The 27,418-nt window shown below is 39.0% G+C and overlaps 1 protein-coding gene across 2 annotated transcripts; it reads right to left on the minus strand.

Annotated features, from left to right (window-relative positions):
* On the minus strand, window positions 1-27,222 carry cd164 (CD164 molecule, sialomucin). Of its 2 annotated transcripts, XM_052025137.1 has the most exons (7): window positions 26,918-27,222; window positions 19,878-19,964; window positions 9,900-9,965; window positions 7,563-7,619; window positions 7,327-7,389; window positions 3,129-3,182; window positions 1-2,480 (listed from the first exon to the last, which is right to left on the minus strand). In XM_052025137.1, the coding sequence occupies exons 1-7, from the start codon at window positions 26,973-26,975 to the stop codon at window positions 2,314-2,316; spliced, it is 552 nt and encodes a 183-aa protein (XP_051881097.1). In that variant the 5' UTR covers window positions 26,976-27,222; the 3' UTR covers window positions 1-2,313. The 2 variants fall into 2 exon arrangements, with proteins under 2 accessions (XP_051881097.1, XP_051881098.1); XM_052025138.1 differs by lacking the exon at window positions 7,327-7,389 and having other exon boundaries at window positions 26,918-27,173.
* Window positions 27,223-27,418: the final 196 nt, after the last annotated feature.

Consider the following 27,418-nt stretch of genomic DNA (forward strand, 5'->3'; position numbering starts at 1 on the left):
TAATTAAAACATGAAATTTATTGGTTGGTATGGTTAGCATTCTGTTCTTAGAGATATTGTGAAGTGTTTATACACCCCGCGATATCACAGGTAAAGCAGGTACCCAAAAATGCTTCAGGTTCTACACATTACATCACACTTTGGCAAGTGAAGAGTATGGAGGTCTGAACAAAGCACTTCCAAAACATTTTATAAAATTAACACATTTTCTTCATTTAACTCCCACCCCCCCTCCCCCCAAACCAATCCTCCAATTCCATTTTTGGCCATACTTAAAGTTAATGGCTTGCAAGTTATCCTTTAAGGCACTTTAACCAGAATTCAATTCTCAAGCCTAGATATAGTGCAAACCTTGAGCACCTGTATCTGGATGACAGCAATATAATCTGCAAATACATCTACAAGGTACTGTACAGTGAACATTTCAGTGCAATTATTAAAGCAGGTGAAAAAGCAACATGGATGAAAAGACCCCCAATAGCTGACTGCAATTTCAGACTCTTGGTATACTCACATAGGCTTCACTCATAACTTAATGCAATGAAGTTGTAAAAGGTGTACCAGGCTGCACAAAAAAAAATGACAGTCCCTTTGGTCTCAGATAACACACAAAACACTCCAAGTGCAGCGAAGGTACAAGCATAATGCATCATATTCAAGTTAGAACAAGTAGAGGGCATTAGCTTGGATGTTGCAAGATCAGTTTAGACTTAATATTTCACATCAAAAAAAAAAGTCAAGTCTTAAGCATTCAGAAACTACTCTGGTTATCCAAATGACCAGCACCTCTACTTTATTAAAGATGCAATTTCACTTGTATAGTTTACCATTATTTTACCAGTGAGAGGGTGGGATGGTGATTGGGAGTTTGGAAGAGTGTGCATTTTCAGAATGTCAAGCTTTGCTAAATTTTTTATTCCAGGAACTAAAAAGTCATGATGCACCTTTACTTGAAGGGCCTAACATTTTCCTCACAGCTTTTGATGCCACTTTGCAAATTTACGAGAAGTTGCAGATTTTTTGCAAGGAAAGGAGACAGAAGAATTTTTCCACTGTTCAAGAGAAAATATCACACTGGCTACCAATATAACAATCTCTAAACAGTTTGCCCATATTCAAATCAGATTTTGACCACTGAGGTTTTGTTTTAAATCCCAAGTGTACTAACTTTCCTATTTAACACAAGTTAATTCTATCTCTTGAGAGCATACTGATCCAACCTGAAAGCAACAACTGAAGTTGTACACAACTGACCAAATCATTTAGAAGATGAAACATGACCAACCCCAGGATTAACAGCAATATTGTACTACATTTCAAGATTTTATAATTTAATCCGAAATGATTGTCTTCCAATCTTCATGTTAACAAAATTTCAAGCTAAGATACTAAATTCTTCACATTAAATATTCCAAGAGCTACCAACTTTAGTAATAACTGCCCAGACCAAAAAAAGTTAAATCCTCTTATCTGCCTATTTCTGTCACTTTATACAAAACAGGTAAATAGAAGGCAGATGCTGTTCATCAAGCAGAAGTTAGCGAAAGTACCATAATATGCAGTATTTCACAAGGGCCAATGGCAATGGAGTCACTGAAGCTATATGAAATCTTCAAATGTCCGGTGAACTTCACATTAAGTGAACAATATACTTTCATATTGTCAATTCATTCAAGCATGGCTTACAATAATCAAGTATACTGTATTGAAGGTGGAGTGCATTTACTCAAAGGATGTAAACTAATGTAGTCAATAAAGCCTGGATTTAGTGCAAACAATCCAAAATTATAAAATTAATCTGTAACTTCCATGTTCATAAGGAGGCCATTAAATTGTTGCTTGATGTACACAAGGCCAAGATAAATCACCAAGTTACTCCACTAAATAAAAGCATTTACAGCCATTTATCCCAGCAGTTATCCCAGTTGGCAGCTCTAGATCACAAATCAATCTTTTAACACAAAAAAATCTTAAACATAAAATGTTTCATGAATTTAAGAATATCTGATTTCAAGGAGGCCCATTTTCAGAGCACAAATATTTAGAATGAATAAGGCCACATTTACTTAAGGCATGGCTTTTCCCTCCCCCAAATAAATCCATGTGCCCAATAATAAATGAAGTGTGGGTCTATTGAAGGTTACATCCCTGTTCAACAAATAGCAAGTCAAAGTCAAATCAAAGTTAAACAATGTACACCCATTAAGATATGGCTAATTCTAAAAGAGTGGTGTGTCATTTCCCAAAAATTATCCTTACACAGCAGACCAATATAAGCAATAGCCAAGACACTGCAGTCCAACAGCAACATGCTTAAAGTGTGTGGTAATTCCTATCCTTGCTTTTGCAGAACTTAACAGCAAAAAAGATTACAGCTTGCAGTCCAAGCACAAGCACTATCCCCCCAATGAAACTTGCAGCATCAAATGTAGAATTCCTGTGTGGCACAGGTGGTGAGCCAGTTGTTCTATTTGCTGCACCTGCAGAAAACCATAAATATTCATTAGAGTGAAATCCAAATTTTGCAAATATACATCTTAGTAGTTTCCAGTTTTGAAATGCATTCAATGCTAGGCTGTAATGGAGTTTCCTTTAAATGGTCATGCTGTAGCAGGCAAAGAAACATGGCTATCATATTTCCTCAGAAACCAACTAAAAGCATGTGGAATCTTATGCTATTGCACCAGAGTATTGAATTATATTTTAGGTTTGCCAAAAAACAGTTTTTAAAAAGGATTTGAGAGCAGTTGAAGACAATGATAGGAAAAGGTAGCATAATGTACAAAAATTCAAACAGGATTGCAGAGGACAGATGTAAAAACAGAAGGTAATAACATCTCCTATACTAGTTGATCGCCCAAGAGGTCAGCGAGCAGCAAATTTATTAGGTCCCTTTCTCCCAACAAATACTACTGCAAAACTCTGACTTAATTCATCAAGATAGCTGCAAGATTCTCAATCCCCTCAAATTAATTGAACTCATAGCATAATTTTCACATATAGCAATACATGAACAAACTTGAAGAACAAGTCTCTGGTACGAATCCAAATACATAGACTACTAGTGTGGAAATTCAGCCACCGATATAAAGGTTATTACATATTCTAAAGTTTAGTTTTACATTTACCTGGTGTAGTAGCAAGACTCGTGGTGGTGTGTGTTGGAGTGACCACAGTGATCCCTGCAGAAGTAATGGATTTGCACAATGGAAGGGAAGAGAACAAAATAAAATTGTATACTCAGTCAAAAATCACAAGTTTTAACAATCCTATGTACTATAACAAGGACCATGTATTAACAACTCACCAGAACATCCCAACAGTATCATTTTACAGCTCTGTACTGAAGCAGCCATGCTAATGGCAACACTTAAAGATTTGACACCCTTTTGGACCATGTTCTGAATCAAAACAATTGCAAATTACTTTGTTGCTGCTTTGATGCACTAATACTAGCAACTGATCTTGCCAAAGGATTTTTCAGAATAGAGACAGAAAACTGGCCAACCTTGACAGTCTTGTTCTTTTCCTCCAAAACTAGAATTTGTTACAACAAACATTATAGATGAAGAAAATACTTAAAGACTACAGGGTCTTTGTGGTGGTGGCATCCGTTAGTCTCACAAGATCATGGATCTGCACATGGAGAGTCTTGCTTCAGTCGGTAGTGGAAGAGCAGTGTCTGTTGTGACTGTAGAGGCCTACACGGGAGTGTTAATCTCAGCTGCAGCGACTGCACTTGACAGGGAAAGGGAAGGGAAAACAATAGGGAAGGGAAATTGTTTTAAAGTACTAGTTCTGCTACAGCCATTTTGGCCAGAGAGTTCACTTGAACCACCTTTCTTGACCCACCCATGTTGAAGGTGGCAATTCATATTGAGTGCATGTCCTCACTGATAGCAACCATTCCCACCTCACTTTAAAATAGTGACTGTTCTTATAGAAAACCCTGGACCAGTCATAGCAGAAAGTTTGCGATAGATTTAAAGTGAATGCGTTGCCTAATGGAGGTTAAAACCATCAACATGGAATTCAGAAGAATGAGAAACAAGCTCGTCAAACCAAAAGGTATGGATTCAAGTGACTGACAGGCTGGATGCTGCGAGGCTACTTCCAGCAGATGGACAATCTAGAATTAAGGTACAGGCTCCAGATAAGTGGGTTGGCAGTTTTGGACTACAATGTGAAATTTCTTCATTCAGAAGCTACAAGTTGTTAAAATTCAGCACCCTGATACAAGCTTCCAAGGGTGGTACTTTTGGATATTAAAGTGAATTAACAAGACAAAGTAAAAAGCTAGCAGGGTTAGTCTACCCCAATCACTGTGCTTGTCTTCAAAAGTGCAAAACAATCCTCTTTTCCCACGGCCAGTGGTAAGGTGCCTGAGCTCAGCACTGACCAAAGAAAATGTGCCTTCCCTCACCAGCCCACCCCAAAAGCCAAGGAATGAAAATCAAAAACTTCAGATGCTGTAAATCTGAAACAAAACCAGAGAAAGCTGGAAACAATCAAATAAGCCAGGCATCATCTGTGGAGAGAGAAACGTTCAATACTTCAGGTCCAAGACTTCATCAGAACTGAGAAAGAAAACAGGTTAGTTTTCAGTAGCAGAGAAGGTGAGGGAGGGATGAACAAAGGGAATAACTCCGATAGGTCAAGATTAAAAAAAAATCACTTAATCTACTACTTAATTGCCATATTAAGTTTTTGTTTGTGCAATGTGCTGCTAATGGCAAAGCTGTAGGACACAACTAGCAGGCCAGACTATACAAAGAGGAAGTAAAAAGGCCAAAGCATGACACAGAAATAGCCAGTTCAGACACAATGAACAAGTTACCTTAAATTGGGGAATTCAATATTGAATTCTGAAAGCTGCAACATGCCTAAACAGGTGTTGTCTCTCAAACTTCTGTTGGGCCTCATTTTAACAGTGCAGGTGGCCACAGACAGACAGGACATGCCCATTCCCACCTGTCACTCTTTTCCCTCCAATTTTTCTTTTCTATTTATATAGTCTGACCTGTTGGGCACGTCCTAAAGCCTTAACATTAACAACACATTACAGTTAAAACATTCATTAGACTGCACTTGTGGAGTACTGTGTACAGTTCTAATTGCCATAATGCAGGAAGGATGTGGTAACAATAGAGTGCAGAAGATATTGACCTGGAATGGAGGGCTGTAGTTATTGGAATGCAAGAGGCCAAGGGGTGACCTTATACAGGTTTATACAATTAATATGAGGGGCACAGATAGGATAGATGGTCATAATCCCTTTCCAGAGCAGGATTAGGCCTGAATTAGGGGGCATAGGTACAAGGTGAGAGGGGAGAAATTTAAAGGAGATCTGAGCAGTAGCTTTTCCCCTCAGAGGGTAGTGAATATCTGGAATGAGCTGCCAGAGGCAGCAGTGGAGGCAGACACAGTTACAACATTTAAAGTGCGTTTGGACAGGTACTTGGATAGGAAAGGCGTAGAGGTACATGGGTCCAATGTGGACAAACGGGATTAGTGTAGATAGGCATCACAGTCTGCATGGACGAAAGAGACTGAAAGGGCCCATTTCTGTGCTGTACGATTCAATAAGACAAATATGGGAGTTAAGTAGCAGAACAAGTCATTTGGTCCCACCCTACCAGAGGCATTCCCTTTGTTCCACCATTGCCTTTACCACCTTCTCTGCTGCTGAAAACCAACTTATTTTCTCTTCCTCAATTTTGAAGGGTTCCAGACCTGAAATATTAGCTGTTTCTCTTTCTACAGATGCTGCCTATCTTGCCAAGCGTTTCCAGCATGTTTTTAATACAGAGGGGAGAAGTTATTTAAATCCATTGCATCAAGGCCCTTAGTTTGCTATTTTGTGGGGTGGGGGGGGGGGGGGGGGGGGGGGAAGAGGAAACATGCACTCAAAACAGCTAAACAGCCAGTTAAACCTCATTCCACAAATCAGCCTGAAGCCATGACATGCAAAAGTTTCAATAACCATAAACTATTCAGCACTTTCTTGCCAACTCCACAAATGCTATCACAGCTTATTAAATCTATAGAGAATCAATTTATTTAGCCATCAGAAATAATAAACAATTAACAGGTACTTTATATTGTTATGGCACAAGAATAACAGCATGCTAATCTCCATCAGCACACTAAATTGTACTTTTACAAAAGTGCTACAGTTCACTACACCAGTTTATGTAGTGTTAGAAGATATTAATTAGTGCTAGAAATTAAAAAATAGGAAGCAGAGCATTTTTAAATACGAGATTAAAAGGTATTAGTGTTCAAAGCAACCCAAAACACAAATAAAAAAATAAAATGCAGACACATCAAGCAATTATGAAGCAAATGATATGATGGCCTTTATTGAAAGAAAATTTGAGTACAAGTTAAAGAATGTTTTACTATAAGACCCTGGTCAATCTGTACCTAGAATAGAATTCTCCCTACCCAAGGAAGGATATACTAGTGATAGAGGGAGTACAATAATTTATTATTTGGATGTGTTTTTTTGGGGTAGATTGCAGATTGTCCTACAAGGAGCAGACTGGACTTATGCTATCTAGGGTTTATAATAAAGTGGTAATCTCATTAAAACATAAAATGTGTAGAGGTTGGCAGGGCAGATCTTGGCATGTTGTTTATCCCTGGTTAGAACCAGGAGGTCAGTGTCTCACAATAAGGGCTCCTTAATTGAGGATTGAAAGGAGAAGCAATTTTCACCCAGTGCATCTTTGGAATCCTGTCCCAAATGCTGTAGAAAATGATCTTATTGAATAGCAGAACAGAATGCTGAAGGACACAAGGCCCACTACTGTTTCCATTTCTGAAGCTCTAACACAGATGTCACTAGATTTATATGTACTCTGGCTGGAAAACTATTGGCTTTACTTTGTTCTATGAACTATAACCAGCAATTTGCAATCCAGATTTCTTGCCATATTTTGGATATATTAACCAAAGATGAGGCACAGCTAGAGAACAGTTTAAAAAAGTTACTTATCACAAATGTAAATCAGACACTACACTTCAGTAACCAAAATGTTATCATTAACAGATCTTGATGCCAAATATGTGCATGTCAATGTAATTTTTTGACAGTAGTACCCTGACTGTTATCCTATGAAAGCAATACCCCCATCAATAAGGCAATTTACTTGGTTAATTCATAAGATCCTGGGAAATTCCAGGAATTGGATTCAAACTGACTATAGATCAATGTACCTCCATCTTTCTTCAATTAACCAAATCAGCATCTCCAACAAAAAAGTAAATCAGTTAAACTAAAATGATTCTTTATCCACTGAAACCCTAGAGATCCCCCATTACCTGAAGTAGAGTTTGTAGAATTGGTAGGTGAAGTAGTTGGAACTGCAGTTGTTTTTGCAGGGGCTAAAGGACAAGAGTACGAAAGAGATTTTAAAGCAACCAGCACATTTACACCCAGACAGCACAGTACAAATCCCAATTAAGCAGAATTTAAAAGCTATAGAGTTATGGATCTTAAATGTATCGAAAACTGATGAAGCACAGCTACCTACAGAAATTCCAGATTTGCCAATTACCTGAAGTGGAAGCGGTAGTCGGAGGTGAAGTTGGAATTTCAGTTGTATTTGCAAAGCCTAAACAAAAAATAGTGTCAATTTGCATCCAGCAAACTCAGATACTACACCACAGTATACAAATTTGCAAAATGTAAACCCACAATATCAAGTTATTTTAAATTCAAATTCCACTTTAAAGGCAAACTTAGAAGCAATATTTTCTTGTCTCACATGGGGTTAACTGGACCTGTACCTGGCAAAAAGCAGAAAATAATTTTAAAGATACCTTTTTTAAACATTGAAAAGATCTTGACTGGATAAAAATAAAGCAGCATGCTAAATAGGGGGAAGAATAAAGAATAAAAACAGAGGTAGGAGCAAATGTACATTTGTCTGACTTGGGACACAGCAAACTAAATAAAGGAAAAGGACGTCCATTGTACATATAAAAGCAATTCAATGCAGATAAACATGAAAATTATTTTGGGGAACAGAAGAGATTTTGATTATGTAGTTTGTATTGAATTGAGTTGTACAGAGAAGATGCCCAAAAGAATACATAGAACTCCCCAAATGAAGCCCAAACTATTTTCAGATTACTAACACAATTAGTTTTATGAAGGGGATGTTACAGAATGAAAACTTATTTATATGTACTCTCAACATAGTAAAATCTTTCATAGGAACATTAACAAAAGTGTCATCTTGGTCAAAATTCAAATTTCAAAAGTCATGTTAGAAAGACAAAAAAGTCAGAGAATATTTAGTTGCTTTGCTTGGTAAAAAGCTCCAAATCCTGTTAAATGCCATCCTTCGCAATATGAGAGAGACAGATTTGTTAAGGCACTGTAATGTAAATGTTTCCCCTTAAAGAGTTTAAACTTAGGTTTCCTGCTTTAAAGGAGGAATTCCTGAGCTTGGACCTCAGTTACAAAGCATGACATGCAACGGCAGAACAATTTAAAAACTGATTGCTCAGGGGGACCAGAAACACTGACCAGAGGGGTGTTGCATTAGAGATAGGGAGGGTTAGAAAATAAAAGTAAACTGGAAAAGTGACACTGGAAAAGAAGTGTCATTATAAATACCATCTTGGCTGCAGCTGGAATACAGAATGGTGCTTTAGGCATAACATTTAAAGAACAAAATGAAAACTGAGTATGACAATTGCATTTTAAATATGTTAGTATGACAAAAAATTTAAAATTGAAAAGCAAAAATTGCAGATTCTGTAAATCTGAAATAAGAATAGCTAATGCTAGAAATAGTTAACTGGTCAGGCAGCATCTGAAAAGAAAAAGCTAACGTTTCACATTGATGACCCTTCATCAGAACCAGTAAAAGTTAGAATTCAAATGACTCTTAAGCAGAGAAGGGCAGGTGTGAAGAAAAAAAGGCTAATGTCTATGACAGGGAAGATACCAAGACCAATTAAATAATACAAGAAAATAGGTGGTCAGGCTTGTTAATCTCACTCATATAGGCACTGGAAATCAAAACACTAGTTTCTGGAAATAAAAAATGCTAGCAGTACCCAGGTCAGCAGCATCACATCACCTCTCACTATTTGGATCATTTTTGTTTAAATCTCTCCTGGCAAAATGGAATATGTGAAATTGTCCCAGAGACTATTCCATTTGTCAGATATTTGCCCACTCATTGCACCCACTTATATCCCTTTATAACATCCTCATCCTACCTTTCTATCAACAAATTTAGTAACTATGTCTTTAAAACAAAGGAAAAGTTTTATTTCAGTCTGCAAGTTAAGGAGAAATTTCAAATAGAAAGTCAGAAACAAAACCACAGTGCATTGTGGGCAATTTTAACTCCTATCAGGTTACTGGATTAATGACTAATCAAAAGTTCATTCAATTTAAGGAATTTAAAGCTATAAAGCCAAATTCTTCCAGATTTTGAAAATATTGCTGAAGGAAAACACGAACAACTGTTTCATTTACAGTTAAGGTGCCCTTAGTTTAGTCAGTTTTATTTATTAAATGGCAAAAAGGACTACCTTATGTAGGGCAGGACTCAGAGGGCCATACTTAGTAATTTATCAACATATGCAAGCACACTCATTTTGGAAGAATATAGCTTACAAAATGTCTCAAAACAGTTCTTAATTACATGATGAGTGATGTTTAACGTTAGTTTCTTACAAAAAGTCCATTCAAACATCAGATTGCCCTCTAACCACGATTTGATTACCATATCTTTAGAATTTAAACTTCTGAACCTTTACTTCTAATTTTAACCAGGCTTTAATCAGTTTACTAATAACATATTCAAATTGCATTTGTTACAGTCATTAGAAATCTGCACTGCTCAGGACATGAATTGGATGTTTTGGCTCACCTGTACACATGGTCTCATTCAATGCTGAGCAATTTGATGATACATTTCTTACACATTCATTACTACCTGCAATGCATTAAAAAAATTAATTGTACACAAAATCAAAAGCTTCAAGCACAGGTTTATGCTAGAGTGCCCACTTTGTTAGGGTAGTTTCAAGCTCCCACTATTGCCCCCTCTCAAAACCCGCCGCCCCCCCAATCAATTATATCTCTAGGACAATGCTAAAGCCCTAGATTTTCAGCAGTTCAGAGCGAGTTTCCATGCATTAAAAGCCAATTTAAAACTCTCCAAACTAGAAATGCATGCAAATCTGCATGACAGAGTAACAATCATACTTCTTACAAGGATCCCTGAAATTGGAAACACAGGTGGATGAAGTGCCTTTATTACAAGAATACAAGAGCAGGAAGGTTATGGTACAGCTTTATAAAACAACGATTAGGCCACAGCTAGAGTACTGTGTACATTTCTGGTCATGGCACTATAGAAAGAGTGTGATTGCAAAGGAGGGAGTGCAGAGAGATTCACCAGTTGTTGGCAGAGATGAAGTGTTTCATTTTGAGACTGGGTTGGTTTTCCTTGGAGTGGAGGAAACCAAAGGGGACCCGATTGAAATATACAAAACTATGAGAGGCGTAGAAAGAGTAGGTAGTAAGAAATTTTTTTTTGCATACAGTCAAAAACCAGAGGACAAAGTAGAGGGGGCCCCCAAGGAAGAATTTTTTCCACCTAGAAGAATGAATGGAATTTAAAAATGCACCGTCCAAGTGGGTGGTGGAAGCAGATACTCACAGCATTTAAATATCTAGACAAGTACTTGAATTGCCAAGCCATAAAAGGCTAACTTCTCCACTTAATACTCAACACATCTACCACACTTTCCTATAGAAAGCAGCATCAGCTCACACCCCATTAAAAAAATAGCATTACTATCAACATTGCTGTTTATTGCCCATCTCTAATTATCTACAGGTAGTAAATCTTCTATTTGAACTGCTATTATAGCAGTTTAATGCAACTAGTTGCTTGCCAGACCACTACAGAGGGCAGTCGAGCACTCTGATATGGGACAAGACAAACGTAGTCCAGGCCAGAGTTAGACAGAAGGCCTCCTTTTGTAAATTATCTACTTTTTATGAAGTGAAAAAAAATAGGGTTCTTTCTCATAGTCTTAGTGCATAGCAGGCCTTTTGGCTTACATTCACATGGAACATCAATACCAATCTATACCATTGCTGTTTACCAGCACTTTGTCTAGAACTTCTACGTGTTGCTGATCAAATAAACCGAACCTATCCAGTCTCTCCTCATAACTGAAATGCTTCATCCCAGGCAATATCCTGGCAAATCTCTTCTGCACCCTTTCCTGTGAAATCCCATCTTCACATGGTGTGTGCCTTCTATATAATTCATTTTCTGATTACATTTCCTTATCCCAGATTTAATTTTTAGATTTTTATTCCAAAATGGAATTTAAAATCTCACCAGGGAAGTTTAAAGATTTGACTGGTTGCATCATGGTCTGGTACACAATTTGAAGGTGCAGGAATGCAGGAAGCTGCAGAGTATTGGACTCAGCTCAATGCATCACAGGCACATTCCTCCCCACCATTGGTAGTATCTACAGGAGGCCCTGCCTCAAGAAGGCAACATCCAAAGACCCCCACTATTCAGGCCATGCCATCTTTTCACAGCTATCAGGCAGGAGGTATAGAAGCCCGAAATCCCACACCACCAGATTCAAGAATAGCTGCTTCCTTTCAACCACTCAGTTCTTGAACCAACCAGCACAATTCTAATCACCACAGTTTAGCAACACTATGACCACTTAACACTACAATGGACTTTGGTTTTTTTTGTAATTGTGCTTTCTTGTAAAAATTGTATATAAATCTGTTTAATTTTTCTTGTGAATGCTACATGCCTGTGATACTGTTGTAAGTTTTTCATTGCAACAGTGCATACATGTACTTGCAACAATAGACTACTTTATCTCCCTTTCTGGGCTCTGGATTATTAGTCTAGTAACGATATACTACTGCACCCAAAAAACACAATGCAATTCTAAATGAAGACCTCACCCCAATTAGTTTTATTAGCTCAGTTAAAATAATAATAGAAAAAATGTGTAAGCTAGAATTAATTGAAGCTGTATCAGGAAACACCCACTACAACCACCCACATTGTACAGTACCATTGAGAGAATAATTTGTGTTTTAAGAGCAGTTTATGCAAAAGGTTATTTACAATGCAGGAGGCCATTTGGTGCATTATATCCAAATCAATTTAAACAGTTTTGCGGTCCACAAAAACAGGCCAAATTACAATTAGTCAATGTAGTTTGTTGAACATGTGAAATACATCATAACTGCTGAATAACTTGCATGGAAATGAACCAGCAAGGGAATCATTAAAAAAAGTCAAATACAAAATCCAAACAAATGTTTGAATCCAAGGAAATTACTCAGATTAATGGCTCAGAAGGATCCAGTGCATGCTTCTCACCACTCATTCCCACACCCATAAGTAGTGGATGGATTGCCATTCTACCAATTACCCTAACTATCCCAGAATTTTACTCATGAATTTTTATTCTTCCTTGATGTTTTACATCAAGGGTATCAACAGCACCAACATTTGTGCACAATGTATGCCTTTTGATTGCAATATACCCCCTATATGGCAGGTCACATTCTCTCTCTGCCCCTCCTGCAAGAACACACACAGTCATCATGCCCAGGGGTGATAAGAGCAAGCACAGACCTGCATCACAGTGCTTCTGCTCTGCCAGTTAATAGAATTAAGATTAAATCACTACATCAGTACCATATCCCTGAATCAAGAAATTTGAGTTTTGGATATTAGAACAGAGGAAAAAGCAGCAGCAACCTACTCTGCCATTCAATAATATTATGGCTGATCTGATCTTGTTCTCAAACCTTGTTCTCCCAGAATGCTCGATTTCCCTTTTATCCAGAAACTACTCAAATGTGCTAATAGCACAAAGGAAGAAAATATTAGAACATTTATAATGACTCAAGCTCCACAGCTCTCTTGGGGGTAGAGAATTCCAAAGATTCACAACCATAAGAGAAGATGCCTTAACTCAGTTTTTAAGTTGTCAACCCTAATTCTGAACTATGCCACCTAGTTATATATTCGCCCACAACATAACACCTCAGCAGTTATGCCATCAAGCCCATTCAATCTTCGATGAGATCACCCCGCTCTTCTCATCTCCACTGCATACAACACCAATGTCACTCATGACATAACCCATTCATTCCAGGCATCAACCTAGTGAACCTTCTGAACTACCTCCAAATCAAATACATTCCTGTATGCAGTACTTTAGATGTGGCTTCACCAAAGATCTTTTAACTGTAGCAACATTTCCCTATCTTGCATGCAACTCCCCTGCAAGAAAGGTCAACAGTCAATTTGCCTTCTTAATTACTTAGTGTGATTGCATGCCAACATGGTTTTGTGTGCATGAACACCCAGATCCTTCTGTACAACAACATTCATTTGAATATTCCACTTTTCCCATTTTTAACCTCATTACATTCCAAATTTCTGCCCATCAACCTATCTACACTTTGCAGGTTGTTTGGGCCACTTCTTATTTTCTTATTTAATTTTTTTTAAAATGATTTGCAAATTTGATTGTAATTCAGAGTTAAAATATAATTAAGACATGATTGAATACTATTCTAAAAAAAATTAGACTTAAATCACTTATCCCCTCAGCATCTTTTTCTTAGTCTCATCCATAATATTGCTACCTACATACATAACATCAACTAGAGATTCTCCTTCTCGCCACAGTCCTCTCTAGCTCCAAAATGATGATACTGGGCAAGCAATACAGCCTTTGGTCTTCATACTTCTGGCTACAGAACATAGTATATTGTCCCCTATCACTACTAAATTCCTTTTTACTCCAACTTAAATGGCTCCTGTTTCAGAAAGTTGCAGTCAGTCTGTTCATCTTGCTCTTCTTTACACGTTGCAAGAAATCATACTTATTGGACAAGCACAAGGGCTCCTCCAATGCCTCATTTCCATGCCTGCCTCACTTTTAGGCACACCATCCTGTCACTGACTACTCACCAAATCTATAGTACTTACCCTAAGGGATGTGACCAATTCTTGGAACAACATATCTAGGTAATCTTGTCCCTCCCTGATGCATTAGTGACCAAAGTTCAGACTCTAATGCATCAACTCAGAGCTATTTTACAAGCTGTAGACAGTTACTACAGGTGGATCAATGGAGTCCACCAGCTCACACATGACACAGCACACCACCTACCCTGCAACATCTATTGTAATTCAATAATTACCAACTAAGTTTTCAAACAATACTTACAATTATAATTTAGTCTAGTTAATAATCTTGTTTTTAGACACTTTAAAAACATTTTGCAATAGCTAAGAGTTCAAATCCTCTTCAAAATAATTTAAAAAAAATCACATTACTTGCCTGTGATGTCATACTGATTTCCTCCTCCACGTCTTTTTAAAAACTCATATCACAGGTGCTTCTTATTAACTGACTTTTATTTTTAGATATGAACACAATGCCTTGTTCCCCAGTGTGCCAGGGATGCACTCAGGTGCAGTACACCGACTTAGTGCTAACATATTCATCAAAAGAGCATTCACAACCTTGATGAAGAATTCCAATGTTTTGAAGAATAATCCTCAGTCAAATTTCTGATTTGCACTAAACAGTGAATTTCTTATTCCAAATTCTAGATTCTCTAGCCATGAGAAACATTCACAGAATTTAACCTGTTGCTCCCTCTGAGGATTTTATATGCCCGATTTCTTGCCTTTCAAATGTAGGAGTTGAGAGTTTCTGGTCCAGGACCACAAAAATGAGAGGGAAAAAAAAACAAAATGGGAAGGAGTGGGGAAAGAGGCAATAATATGCTGTTTAAAATAGGACTGAGAATAGAGCACATGAAGAGTACAAGGTTCAGTGGAAGACTTAAATTGTGCAAAAGGCCCACCAATTAACCAATGCAAGTACAGGTATGTCCATTGCTCTCAGTAAATGCAATACAAGTTCCTTGTGTAAGCATTTAGATGGTCTATTTCTGGATGATCCATTTAGCAAATCTTCCCTCATGACATCGTTCACAGAAGTAACAACCATTTTAAAAAGCATTTTATGCATCCAGTGCACATTATTTAGTGTTTATGGAATTTGCACCCCAATCAATTATTAGTCAATATTTAGCAGTAAATAGCGGCCATAAGTTAGAAATCTTTTCCGAGGATGAAACCACAGGATAGCAAAGTGGTGCAGCAGTTGGTCCTTCCATCTCAGCTCTGGGTACCCAGGTTCAATTCTGACCTACTGCTATTAGTGTGAAGTATGCATTTTCTCCCCATGACTGCCTTGTTGGATGTTCCAATTTCCTCACACATCCGAAAGATGCGGTGGCAATCTGTTATAGTAAATTGGCTCCTGGTGTTTTTAGGTGGCAAAAGAACAGAGATAATTAATGGGCATATGAAGGAGAAAGTTTCAGAGCTACAGGAACAGATGGGATTGCTCTGCTAGGAGCTGGCATGAATTTGATGGGCTTAATGGTTTCCCATGCTGTAACAAGTAACCAAGGATTCACTACCACTGCTGGAGATCCTCTGCAGCACAGACTGCAAATTAGAAACCTAGGTACTGAAAAGTATCAAAATTAATGCAGTACAATGTTCTACATAGTCCAAGGAGATTACAGTGCAAGCTAAAGAATCAATCACACCAATGAGATTCAGATGCAAAATTCAACCAAAAACTCACTTACATCAAAAAATATTCAAAAATCTCAGTAGGATCAAATATTACATCCAACTGGGAGAAACAAGAGTTTTATAAATTTCAGTTTTCACAATTAAGTGCAGGAAGAACTTCCATGGAAGTTACAGCAATGTGCAATGTCAAGTGATGCAAATCAGAGGAGATGAAGGATTACACATTTTGCTGCTGTTGTGCACAGACAACTTGATGCTTATTTGTTCAGATATTGACATGATGTGCACACAGGTACACGAATCCACTCCCAGCACCAGCTTCCCTTAATAAAAAGTACAACCTACAGCTGGTTTGTAATAACTACACCACCCTGACTTACAAAGCACATGCATCTGGTCAAACAATCCATTCACAAGCACTAACGCAGAACCAAGCTCAGAAGAATTGGTCACATATTTGCAATAGCTGTGTCACAATGGTTCATACCCCATCACAGAAGCTAGGGTATTTAGAACAGAACAGCACAGGAACAGGCCCTTCAGCCCATGATGTCCATACCAATTTAAGTTGCACATCTGCCTGCACATAATCTATATCCCTCCATTCCTTGCTTGTTCATGTGTCTGTCTAAATGCCTCAAACTTTGCTTCCACACTTCCCCTGATAGTGCATTCCAGGCACCTACCACTCTGTGCAAGAAAACTTGCCTTGCACATCTCCTTTAGACTTTCCCTTTCTCACCTATGCCCTCCAGAATGCCTCCTTGTATACTTTTCTCTTACATCTGACCTCCTGAAGTGCAACAACTCACAATTGTCTGGATTAAACTCCATCTACCGTTTTTCTGCCCATATTTCCAACTGGTCTGTATTTAAGTCACAAACTGAGGCCCCAGCACTGATCTGCAGCATACCACTGGTCACAGATCTCCAGTCAGAATAAGACAACTCCTCCACTACTATCTTCTACGGCAAAGCCAATTTTGAATCCAATCTACCAAGTCCCCATGGATTCCATGTGACTTAATCTTCTGGATCAGCCTACCATGAAGTACTTTGCTGATAGCTTTACTAAAATCCATGTGTACAACATCTACAGCCCTCCCTCAATCATCTTTGTCGCTTCCTCAAAAAAACTCAACCAAGCTTGTAAGACATGACCTCCCCAACACAAAGCCATGCTGACTATCCCTAACATCCATGCTTTTCCAGATGCAAGTTGATCCTATCCCCAAGGATCTTCTCCACACTTCCTACCACTGACAAAGTTCACCAACCTATAATTTCCTAGTTTGTCCTTGTTGTTCTCCTTAAACAGAGGAACAACATTGGCTATTCTCCAGTCCTCTAGGACCTCACCTGTGGCTGAGGATACAAAGATCTCTATCCCAGCAATCTCCTCTTGTCTCTGTCAATAACCTGAGATAGATACCATCAGGCCCTCTTCTTTAAGAGTCCCCAACACCACCTCCTCGATATCAACATGCTCCCACCTGATTTCACCTTCCTCCATATCCTTCTTAGTGAATACTGGTGCGAAGTACTCATTTACTACCTCATCCACTTCCTCTGGCTCCAGGTATAATTCCCTTAGTTCTCAAGTGGTCCTACCCACTCTCTAGTTACCCTTGATGTACAAAATGTCTCAGGATTCTCTTTAATTCTACCCAGCAAGGACAATTCAAGGCTCCTTTTAGCCTGCCCAATTCCCTGTTTAAGTTCTTTCCTGCTTCCTTTATATTCCTCAGGGGCCCTGTCAGATTTCAGCTTCCTAAACCTTACCTATGCATCCCTTTTGGCTAAATTTGTAACAATGTCATTTAATCAAGTTTCGACCAAACCTCATCATCCATCTTTCTTCCTCATAGGAAGATATTGGTCCCAAATTCTGACCAGGTGGACTTTAAACAACTCCAACATCAGATGTGGACTTGCCCAATAACAGCCGCTCCCACAATTTCCTTCCTAATACTGTTGTAATTAGCCCTTCCCCAAATTTAGCCTCAATTCCCAACCCCCCATTCCTCCTCAACCCCCCCCCCCCCAAAAAAAAATCTCCAATCATCTGGCCAGGCTCATTTCCCAATAAGAGATCTAGTATGGTCCCTTCCCTGGTTGGGGCATCTACACACACCAAGAAACCTCCTTGGATGCACCTAAGAAATTCTGCCCTAAGCTACTGACATTAAGGGAGGCCTGGCTATTGGAAGCTAATAAATAGAATTAAATTTAGTTAATTGAGGATGTGTCATCAGTAATGGTAATTATGAAACTACAATTCTACCATAGAATATCTAACTTCACTAATCCATTCAGGGATGGAAAATTTCAGTCCTTAATTTGTTTGCCGTATGCAATAGCAGCCCGACAGTTGTAGACTCATAATTGCCTTCTGAAATGGCTTAGCAAGTCACTCAATTGTATCAAACTGCTATTTAGAATGGTTATGAATTCTGGCCTTGCCAGCAAAGTCCACTCCCTGTAAGTGATTAAAAACACCAACATCAAGTATCTGAAAATTAATAGCTAAAAGCAGTCTCTCTCAGAACACCTTCATTCCTACTCTGAACCTAGCCCACAGAACCAGACTAATCCAACATAGGCCACTTGACACATGTACCTACACTATTTCTACATGGGGAAAGAGTGTAGCCAAAGTAAGCAGATATTTTAACTTAAGTACACCTACATTCACAACCAATGAGTCTTACTCATTAACTACAATTTTAGGTCTAGTAGCATCTTAGCAAATTCCTAACAACACAAGGTTACTTCACACAGGTCATAGCCATACCAAACCAATAGCAGAACCATAACAGGATGAACATTTGATGTTTCTATTTCTAGATGGTTGAGAAAGGGGGATTAAATGGTTTAACTCTTGCCAGCATGGGTACAATGGACCATGGCTTTCTCTTATACTATAAAGAAACCAGCACCACCAATAACCAGGATTTGAAAGTACTCAACTCTCAACAAAAGCCAAATCTGAGAGAAAAAAAGACTTGCTCATACTTGATCCTCCTTTTATTCTAAAGATTCCCAACAAAGCATTCAAAATTTTTAATATTTCTAAATATTTCTAAATATTTATGTCCATAGTAGATTCCACATTATCAAATAATTTGAAAAAAGCAATTTAAGCTTACTTTTCACTTATTTAGATGCATGCCACCAGGACCTACCAGCAACACTTTTAGAACATTGTTCAGATGGAGTGGTGTACATTGCAAACTCCACATTCACTTCTGCTAATAGCACCATACCACAAAATTCCTTTCTCGCTTTCTTATGCATCTATTACTAAAAAGATTTACAAATACCACAAATATTACTCAGTACATTTAAAATAAAGCTATTTCCACAAGGCCTTTTCTTTAACCCAATAGACTGCTATTAAGCTTCTCCAAACTAGGAGGCTTTAAGTCTATTTTACAAATTATTTCATTAAAATAATTTTTCATTTTTATTTGACAAAATTGTGTTATGTTTATTTGACAGAGGATACAGAGTCCAGAGATACAGCACAGTGGGCCGGAGGAGCTGTTTTGAGTCCACACCATCGGCTACCATATATACCAATCTAAATTAATCCCATTTTACTCTCCACATATTTGCATCAACACACCACTCCCACTGATTCTACCACTCAACTACACACAATGTAAAGTGACCAATTAACCTACCAACCCACAGATCTTTGGGATGCAGATGGAAACTGGAGCACTGGAAGAAACCAACACAGTCAGAGGGAAACTGAAAATTCCACACAGACAGTACTGGAGGTCAGGATTAACCCCGGGCCTCTGGCACTGTGAAGCAGTGACTCAAGCAGCTGCATCACTATGCTGTCTGAATATGGTTTATATATTAGAATTTTAATGGTAATCCATTTTTATTGGAATATCAATTAGAGTTCCAAATAATTCCCAAACTGCTTCAACTACATCTGAAGACTTTTAAGAACAATTTTCCTCAGTGGGCCAAAGGGCCTTACTTTCTCTTGTAATCTTTTGCAATTCTGTACTCAAAGTATACTTAGTTTTTATTTTGTATAAAAGGTTATTGCTTACTAATGCAAAATGCTCTAAGTGACATAACTTGCATAAAACTCAAGACTCCCAATGTAACATGTTCAAATCAATCAGATAAATATCTTGCACAATTACAAAAGTGGTGATTCTTAAGCTTGAGTACATGATAATTCCTTACCTTTGCAAATTTGCCAATGGCAGGTGATGTTGGCACTTGTGCTGTTGACATTACAACTAGTGCAGTCCTTAAAATCTGAGCATTGGTCTAGAAATGTATATTAAAACAAAAAAATAAATCAGTTAGTCCAACTGGTAACACTGCTTTCTGAAAATCTAATAAAATTATCTACAGGAAAAGATTACTTTCCTACTAAAACAAGTGAGACAGCAATATTAACACAAAACAGCTTTGAATGGAAACTAAACAGTATTTTCAATGAAGAAAAACACACTTCTGGGTTATATTATTGGCAGTAACTTTTTCCAGGATCCCTCAATGAATCTCTGCTTCTCGAAGTACATTGCAATGGAAACATCTGGCACAGAGCAATATCAAAAAAATATTGATGTATTCACCCAATTAATTCCAAAATTCCATTATCAATCTGCCCAAATCAAATAAAAAAGATCCTGTTCACCTGGCCTAGTACTTTACTAACATGGCATAGATTACACACTTTGCTGAGCCCCAAATAAGGAGCATCTAAACTAATGCTTTTAGCACAATTTGCCAAGTGGCAGGAATCAAGGCCTTTGAAAACTCAATTTGCCTACTTGCCAGAAAATTTGAAGATGAGACTGTCTAGAGATGTACTTAAAAAAAAATAAATCCTATAATCAACATCCTCAACTTGAGACACACAAGTTAAACATAAAGTGCATTAAACATTAGGTGCAGCTTCCAATCATTGAAAGTACATTCAACACACTATATTTTGACAATTAAAACAAAAGCTGCCCATCTCCTTGCCACAGGTCACAGCTGTTCAAAACTACATTCCAATTGTTTTTTTTACAAATGCAATGAGGGTTTGTCTTCACCACCTTTTCAGCTGCAAAATCCAGGCCCCCACCATGTTCACTGCAAAACCATGTCATCTTCTCTCTAATCCTAGCAGTTTAATCTATTCCTTGCTTTTTGACTTGTTTGCCAAGAGAAACAGCTCTTTCCTGTTTACTAACTGGGAACCTCAATTAAATTTCACCTCAGCTACCTCCATTTCAAAGAAGAAATCAATCCTAGTTCCAATTTTCCAATCCTGGCAACATCGCTGTAAATTCCCTTGGCACCCTTTCCAGTTCAATCACATCTTTCCTCTAACACAGTGATTGGAAGTGTATGCAGTAACTGAGCTGTGGTGTGACTGTTGTGGTTCTAGGAGATGACACAGCAGTACAGCAGATTGTGCTGCTGCCTCACATCTCCAGGGACATAGGTTTTATCCTAATCTTAGGTGGCATCTGCGCAGAATTTGCACATTCCCTCCATGACCCCATGGGTTTCCTGCAACATGCCAAAGATGCACTGTTAGGTTAATTTGCTGCTGTAAAGTGTCTTAGTGCAAAGTAATGGCAAAAAGAATTAACAGGAATTTGATGGGCCTGTGCGAGAGAATAATTTGCAGAGCCACAACAAGGAGGGGAAAGAGACCGACAGGGTTGTTCTCCTGGAAGCTTGCACGAGGTTAAATGTCTTCCTGTGTTGTAATAAAACCTCTCTGCTCTTATATTCTGTGCCTCAGTAAAGGAAAGCACCCTACACATCTTGTTAAGTCATCCTAATGAATGGTCCTGCTACCTTTAAGGATCTCTGAATATACGTTACTAGTCCCTTAATAGCCTCTCAAATACTGTATATCCCCTTGCTTCACTGCACCTCCCCAAGTGTCCGAGTCACCTGGCACCAATCTTATAGCCAGGAAAGGCTGAAGAATCAAAGCCTCTGCAATATCCTCCTTTGCTTCTTTTAATAGCCCCATATGCACAGTGATGTACCCACTTTCAGATGCCAAACCATTAAAAAAAAGCAACTTCCTCTTTTATATTGTTCATCCAATCCAGTATTTTGCACGTTCTCTTTAACCACAACACTGGATTCACCCTCCTCTTTTGTGAAATCAGCTACAGGATTTTGAGTACCTTGCCCACATCCTCTGCTTCCACATACAGATTACTTTTAGACCCCAATAGCTCCCATCATCCACTGGTTTTAATGGATTTGCTAGTATTTTTTTCCTCCACTCCCTTTTTCCTTTAACTAATTTCCTTCTTAGTTCACTCTGAAGTTTTGTTATTCGGCTAGGCTTCCTGGTGCCACATCCTCCTGGTACTTCACAGGAGATTTTCTTTCCCTCCATGCATCTTGTCATTCAGGGTTATCTGGATTGGGGGCAGTCTCGCCTGTGGGAACTCGTTTATCCTGAACTGCAAATCTCTTCCTTAAATGCTTCCAAATGTTCAAGACCAATTTACTTTCAAGTAGTTGTTCCCAGACCATCTTTTCTAAGCTACTTCTCAGTGTAATAAATTGTCCATGTCCCATTTTTTAACCTTTGCCCTATTCCATAATTATGCTAAATGTCATTAAATTATAATCACTACCACACAAAATAAATGCTCTCCCAGTAATATTTCTGCTACCTGCCTAGCTCCAATTCCCAAAACTAAATGCTGAATTTTTCCAACCCCTTGTTGGGCTTAATTTACAAAGTGTATGACCACACTCCAGTTTAATATTAGGCAACTGAAATTCCCCCAATGTATTCTTCAGATGCAAATCTGGTTCTTTATCCAAATGGTTGCTCACTCCACCCCCAAAAATAATAGAAATTAGACTTTCCTTGCTACAACCAACTTTAAAATAACACAATCAGCTGCAGCTGCTATTCTTAGACATCTATTCAAGCAGGTACAAATTTATTTTTATCTCATGAATGAATGTACATGACTTTAAGCCTCTGCACATTATGCATCCTGAAAAAAATGTATACACGTACACACCCTCGATATAATTCTTTATTGAGGATAGGCATACAAGAATTTTCAGATGCTTTAGAGCTCCAAACAACCAAAAGAGCAAGACAGTATCAAAGAATATGGGACAGTACAAAAAGCTTTCAGGTAATGATTTTTAGAAAAAAATACTTCAATGAAGTGCTTCATTTTTGGAGGTGCCATCTTAATTAAGGTGAGATTTTGTCTGTCTCCTAAAATGAATGCAAATGATCTTTTCTTGATGTATCACTACTGTATATTCCAAAGCCTCCACATCCTTCCTGTAATGGTGCAACCAGAATTGCACACAATACTCCCAGTGCGGCCTAACCAAAGTTTATATAGCAGCAACGTGACTTCCTTAATCTTGTACTCAATGCTCCGGTCAATGAAGGCATGCATGCTGTATGCCTTCTTTACCAGTTTTATAAACATCATGAGGCCTCAGCACAGAATCCTGCAGAATACCACTGGTCACGGACCTCCAGCCAGAATAACACCCTTCCAGCACTTAGCAGCCTTCCATATTCCATTAATATACAAGAATGTAGATGGGTGGGTTAATAAGTTTGCAGAATACAAAGATTGGTGGAGTTGTGGACAGTGTAGAGGGCTGTCAAAGGATATCAGTTGCAGATATGGGCAGAAAAACAGCAGGTGTAAAAATGCTGCATTTTGGGAGGTCAAATGCAAGGGAAAAGTATACAGTTAATGCAGGACCCTTAACATTGATGTAGAGGGGGATCTTGGGATCCAAGTCAATATCTCACTGAAAATGCCTACGCAAGTAGATAGGCCGGTAAAGACTGGACAGATATGAATTTAGTTTATTTTAGCATTGAGTTCAGTACAGACGTGGTGGGCTGAAAGGCCTGTTCCTGAACCACAGTGTTCTATGTTTTATGTAATGACAGTTTGGCCAGCATCATGCCTTGAATAGCATATATTAGCCATTACCACATCAAATGTTTATTTGATCTTACTGTGCAAAGTAGTTGTCATTTGTAATATAGGGATCATGACAGCTAATGTCTACACTTCAAAAGTACTTCTTTGGCAGCAAAAATATTTGTAAGTCCAGAGGAAAGAAAGGGACAGAGGAGCTAGTGCCATTCACAATAAGAGTTCTTTAGTATGTGGCCTCAATATCTGATGATGGGTCCAGGTTTGCTTCTTTTATCCCCCCCCCCCCACAGGATTTCACCAAATCCATGATCTCAGTTATTACACCGAGGGAGGGCCCTCAACACACAGAAACCAGAAGATCTTTCATTTCCTGGTCACTACTCCCCCATTCTCCATCATTAAGATCACCATTCATCAAGATTATCCAAAGTTTCACCATCTTGAGTGAAATTTCTCCTCATCTCAGTCTTAAATGGTTTATCCCTCAGTTCCACGATCCCTGGTTCTAGACTCAACTGCAGCAGTGATGGGGGTTGACAGGGGCAGAAATGGAGGAATATCCTCTCTGCGTCTAGCTTGTCAAGCCCTGTATGAATTTTGAAAGTTTTAGGATTTATCTCATACTTCTAAACTTGAGAATACAGGTGTGGTCTACTCAAATCTCTCCTCATATGCCGAACCTACCATCCTTGGAACTGGTGCAGCAACAGAGGCTGAGTACAATGAGAAGTTTAATTTTTAAAAGTGTAATCCTACAGTGAGCTGAAGGGTTCTGCTTTTACTCCAAGAGCAAAACGCTGAAGATGCTTGTAATGTTTCAAAAAGAAAACTCAGCACGTCAGGGGGCATCAGTGGGAAGTGAAGCAGTTAACATTCCACATTGATGAAATTGACCCAAAACATTAATGCTCTTGGTCCCACTGATTATTTCCAGCAATTTGTTTTACTTCTCTTAATTCTTTTTCTGTCTGCCAAAAGTTGAGTTCGGGGAGAATAATCTCTTTGCTCCTAAAGCTCTGTAAGAGCTATAATCTAATATCAACTATACACAGTAAATAGGCAGCAACAAGCCTCACTCTACCAAGCCAGGTCACAAAACCTTTCACTCCATTAATGACTAGTTTGACCCTTGAAATGCAACTTGAGCCATCTGGTATCTGTACCAAATACAAGTGGTTTTCAGCAGTGTGATATTGTTACAAGGAATTTTTTTAATATAAATATGATATATCTATGCAAATACACCTTTTCTGTTTTTCCAAATTGTCCACCTCTTCTCTAGAAATCCCTTTCATAGCTCCAATGTTTTCCAAAGGATTGTTATTTTTGGCCTTATATTTGTCTAACTGAATCAATTGAATTTGGATTCCTTTTCCATTTTTCCAAGGCCTCTAATGTTCCTGCATCTAGTAAATCTAACTTTACCCATCCCATGAAGTTACTTTTAGTTGTAGATGGATGGCAGGAGAATGGGGAGAGGGAGTTTATTCCGCTTCTCAAATTTTTGGGCAGTGATTTGCAAGATCTGCAAAGGCAAAGTTCCATTACCGGAACATGGGAAGAGATCACTTGTATAGGGAAAGAGTTCCACTGCAAGAGCTAGCATAGACTCAATGGCCTATGTCATGAGAAATATGACATTTCAGAAGATTATTGACCCAGAACATCATTACTTTCTTCACATGCTGCCTGACTTAGTGAGTATTCCAGCTTTTTCTTTTTACATCAGATTTTCAAAATCTTCAATTTATATTTGCTTTTAAAACAAGTTGCATCTTGTAGCATAAGCAACACCTCTTTCAGCACTGAAACAGTATTCAAAGTTAGCATAGAAGGTGCAATCAGTTTCCCAAGCAACAGAACCACATCCCAAAACAAAGTGAATATCTGCTGAAATATTCATTGGATCTGGAACTGTGCAACACATTACTGCAGTGTGCTTTGCACAGGAAATAAAACATGCTTAACTTCCAGAAATTGCTCGTTGAGACAGAGATAATTGAGAAGTTTTCTTTTAAAAAAAAGAATGGCATTTAGAGGAAGTCCTTGTGGAAGGTTTTTTTTAAAAAGAAAAACAAAAAACACATTTGGATATAAAGGATCATTTAACTCAGGAGCAGAATTGCAGTCAGTGGTGGTGAAGAAAGGAAATTAAAAAATATATTAGCAAAGTTAAGTGGAAAAGTTTTCAGAACAAAAACTCCATTTTCAGGATCCAGGGATCACTGGCAAGACCAGCATTTATTGCCCATCCCTAACTGTCCTTGATATGGTGATGAACCACCACTTTGAACTTATTAAGCCCTTCTGTAGAAAGTACTCCCTCTGTGCTCTTGGGTAGCAAGCTCCAGGACTTAAACCAAGCAATGATGATGTATCAAGATTTTAAAAAATGCCACATCACAGACAAGGTCCATTTTAAATTGGAAGCTCTGATATCAAGCTTTTGAAAAAGATGAAATCAAGCAAATCTCAGTGGGGTCACCTTCAGGATTTTCAAACATAAAAATTTAAGATCTGCATGATCTTGTTCAATACACCTAGATTTTAAAAAATTCAAAGGATTTGACTGGCAATTACTGTCCTGTTTGGCACTGAGAGGGTGGCAATAGGCAGCCTGTGCAGCATTATGGAAGGTTCCAGGATTTTGGCCCAGCAGACTCATTCACCACACAATCCCCCCACCCGCCATTTGCTGCTACAGTACTTTAAAAACAAATTAATTCCGTAACAAGGCTCCAATTCAGAATAAATGTTTAAAGAAATAGAAGACGCGTTCAAAGTGCGTTTAATGTCGCCCAGGTCAAGCCCTTTACAAACAATGAAGTTTTTTTTATATACTGACATTTATATCACTTTTGATAGTGATATTCCTAAACAAGAAAGTATTTATAAAACGCCGCGCTTTTCACAGGCCATCGCAAATCCCATTCACCTTGAAGCATTAGAAAGATTTATAGAAAGTGAGGAGGAGGATGGGAGCAGAGAGGGGACGGAGGAAACCTTTGGCGATCCGTGACCACCATTTTGGCGCCGATTACGGCGGCGGGTGAGCACCTCGGCACCACCCGGGGAGGCAGCAGGCGGCCAAGGAGGCGAGGAGCGCGTCAACGTTAAGGAGCAGGGAGAAGCGCGGAGCGGGTTTTCCTGCACAAAACACGCCGAATGAGGCGAGCTGCCGCTGGAGGAAGGCCCGAGGAGGGGAGAGAGCGAACGGCCCCGACGCCGGACCTCCCGGTTAGCGCGACGGACAGTCCCTCCGTAAACGTGGAGGCTCCGAGGGGCAACACTTGGTGAACGGGGAGCCGCGGACCGCACCTGCACACAGGCTGACGCTCCAGAGCAGCGCGACGCTGCACAACACGGCCCAACGCATCGCCGCCCGTCTGCTGTCCGTCGGTGAGTCGGTCGGGGAGCGGCGACAAATCAGGAGCTGGCTCTCCTTGCTGTCGACGCCGGCCGGCGGGGACGACTTGTTGCTGCGGCTCACGTGACTGCGGTGCCGGGCTGGCGCGGGGTGGGGTCGGCTCCCACACCCGCCGATAGGCTGCCTCCCCTCCCGGATTCCTCCTCAGCGCAACTGCAAGTGGCCTGTTTACCTCCTAGAGGAAATTGCGCACTGCTATCCAGTCAATTGGTGCCACGGCGAAATTTGCAAGTTAACATTTTTGTTTTAAGACTTTATAGACGGTTGCAAAACAAATATAATTTTAAGATGCAATGTCTCTATTTTATTTTAAAAGTTGGAAGCATTATAATAGTGTTTCGGGATGTCAGTGCATTGGCGAAACTACCGTGTCGTCATGTGACGAGTGGCAC

This window comes from Pristis pectinata, chromosome 10, assembly GCF_009764475.1.
Source record: "Pristis pectinata isolate sPriPec2 chromosome 10, sPriPec2.1.pri, whole genome shotgun sequence".
Taxonomy (NCBI): Eukaryota; Metazoa; Chordata; class Chondrichthyes; order Rhinopristiformes; family Pristidae; genus Pristis; species Pristis pectinata.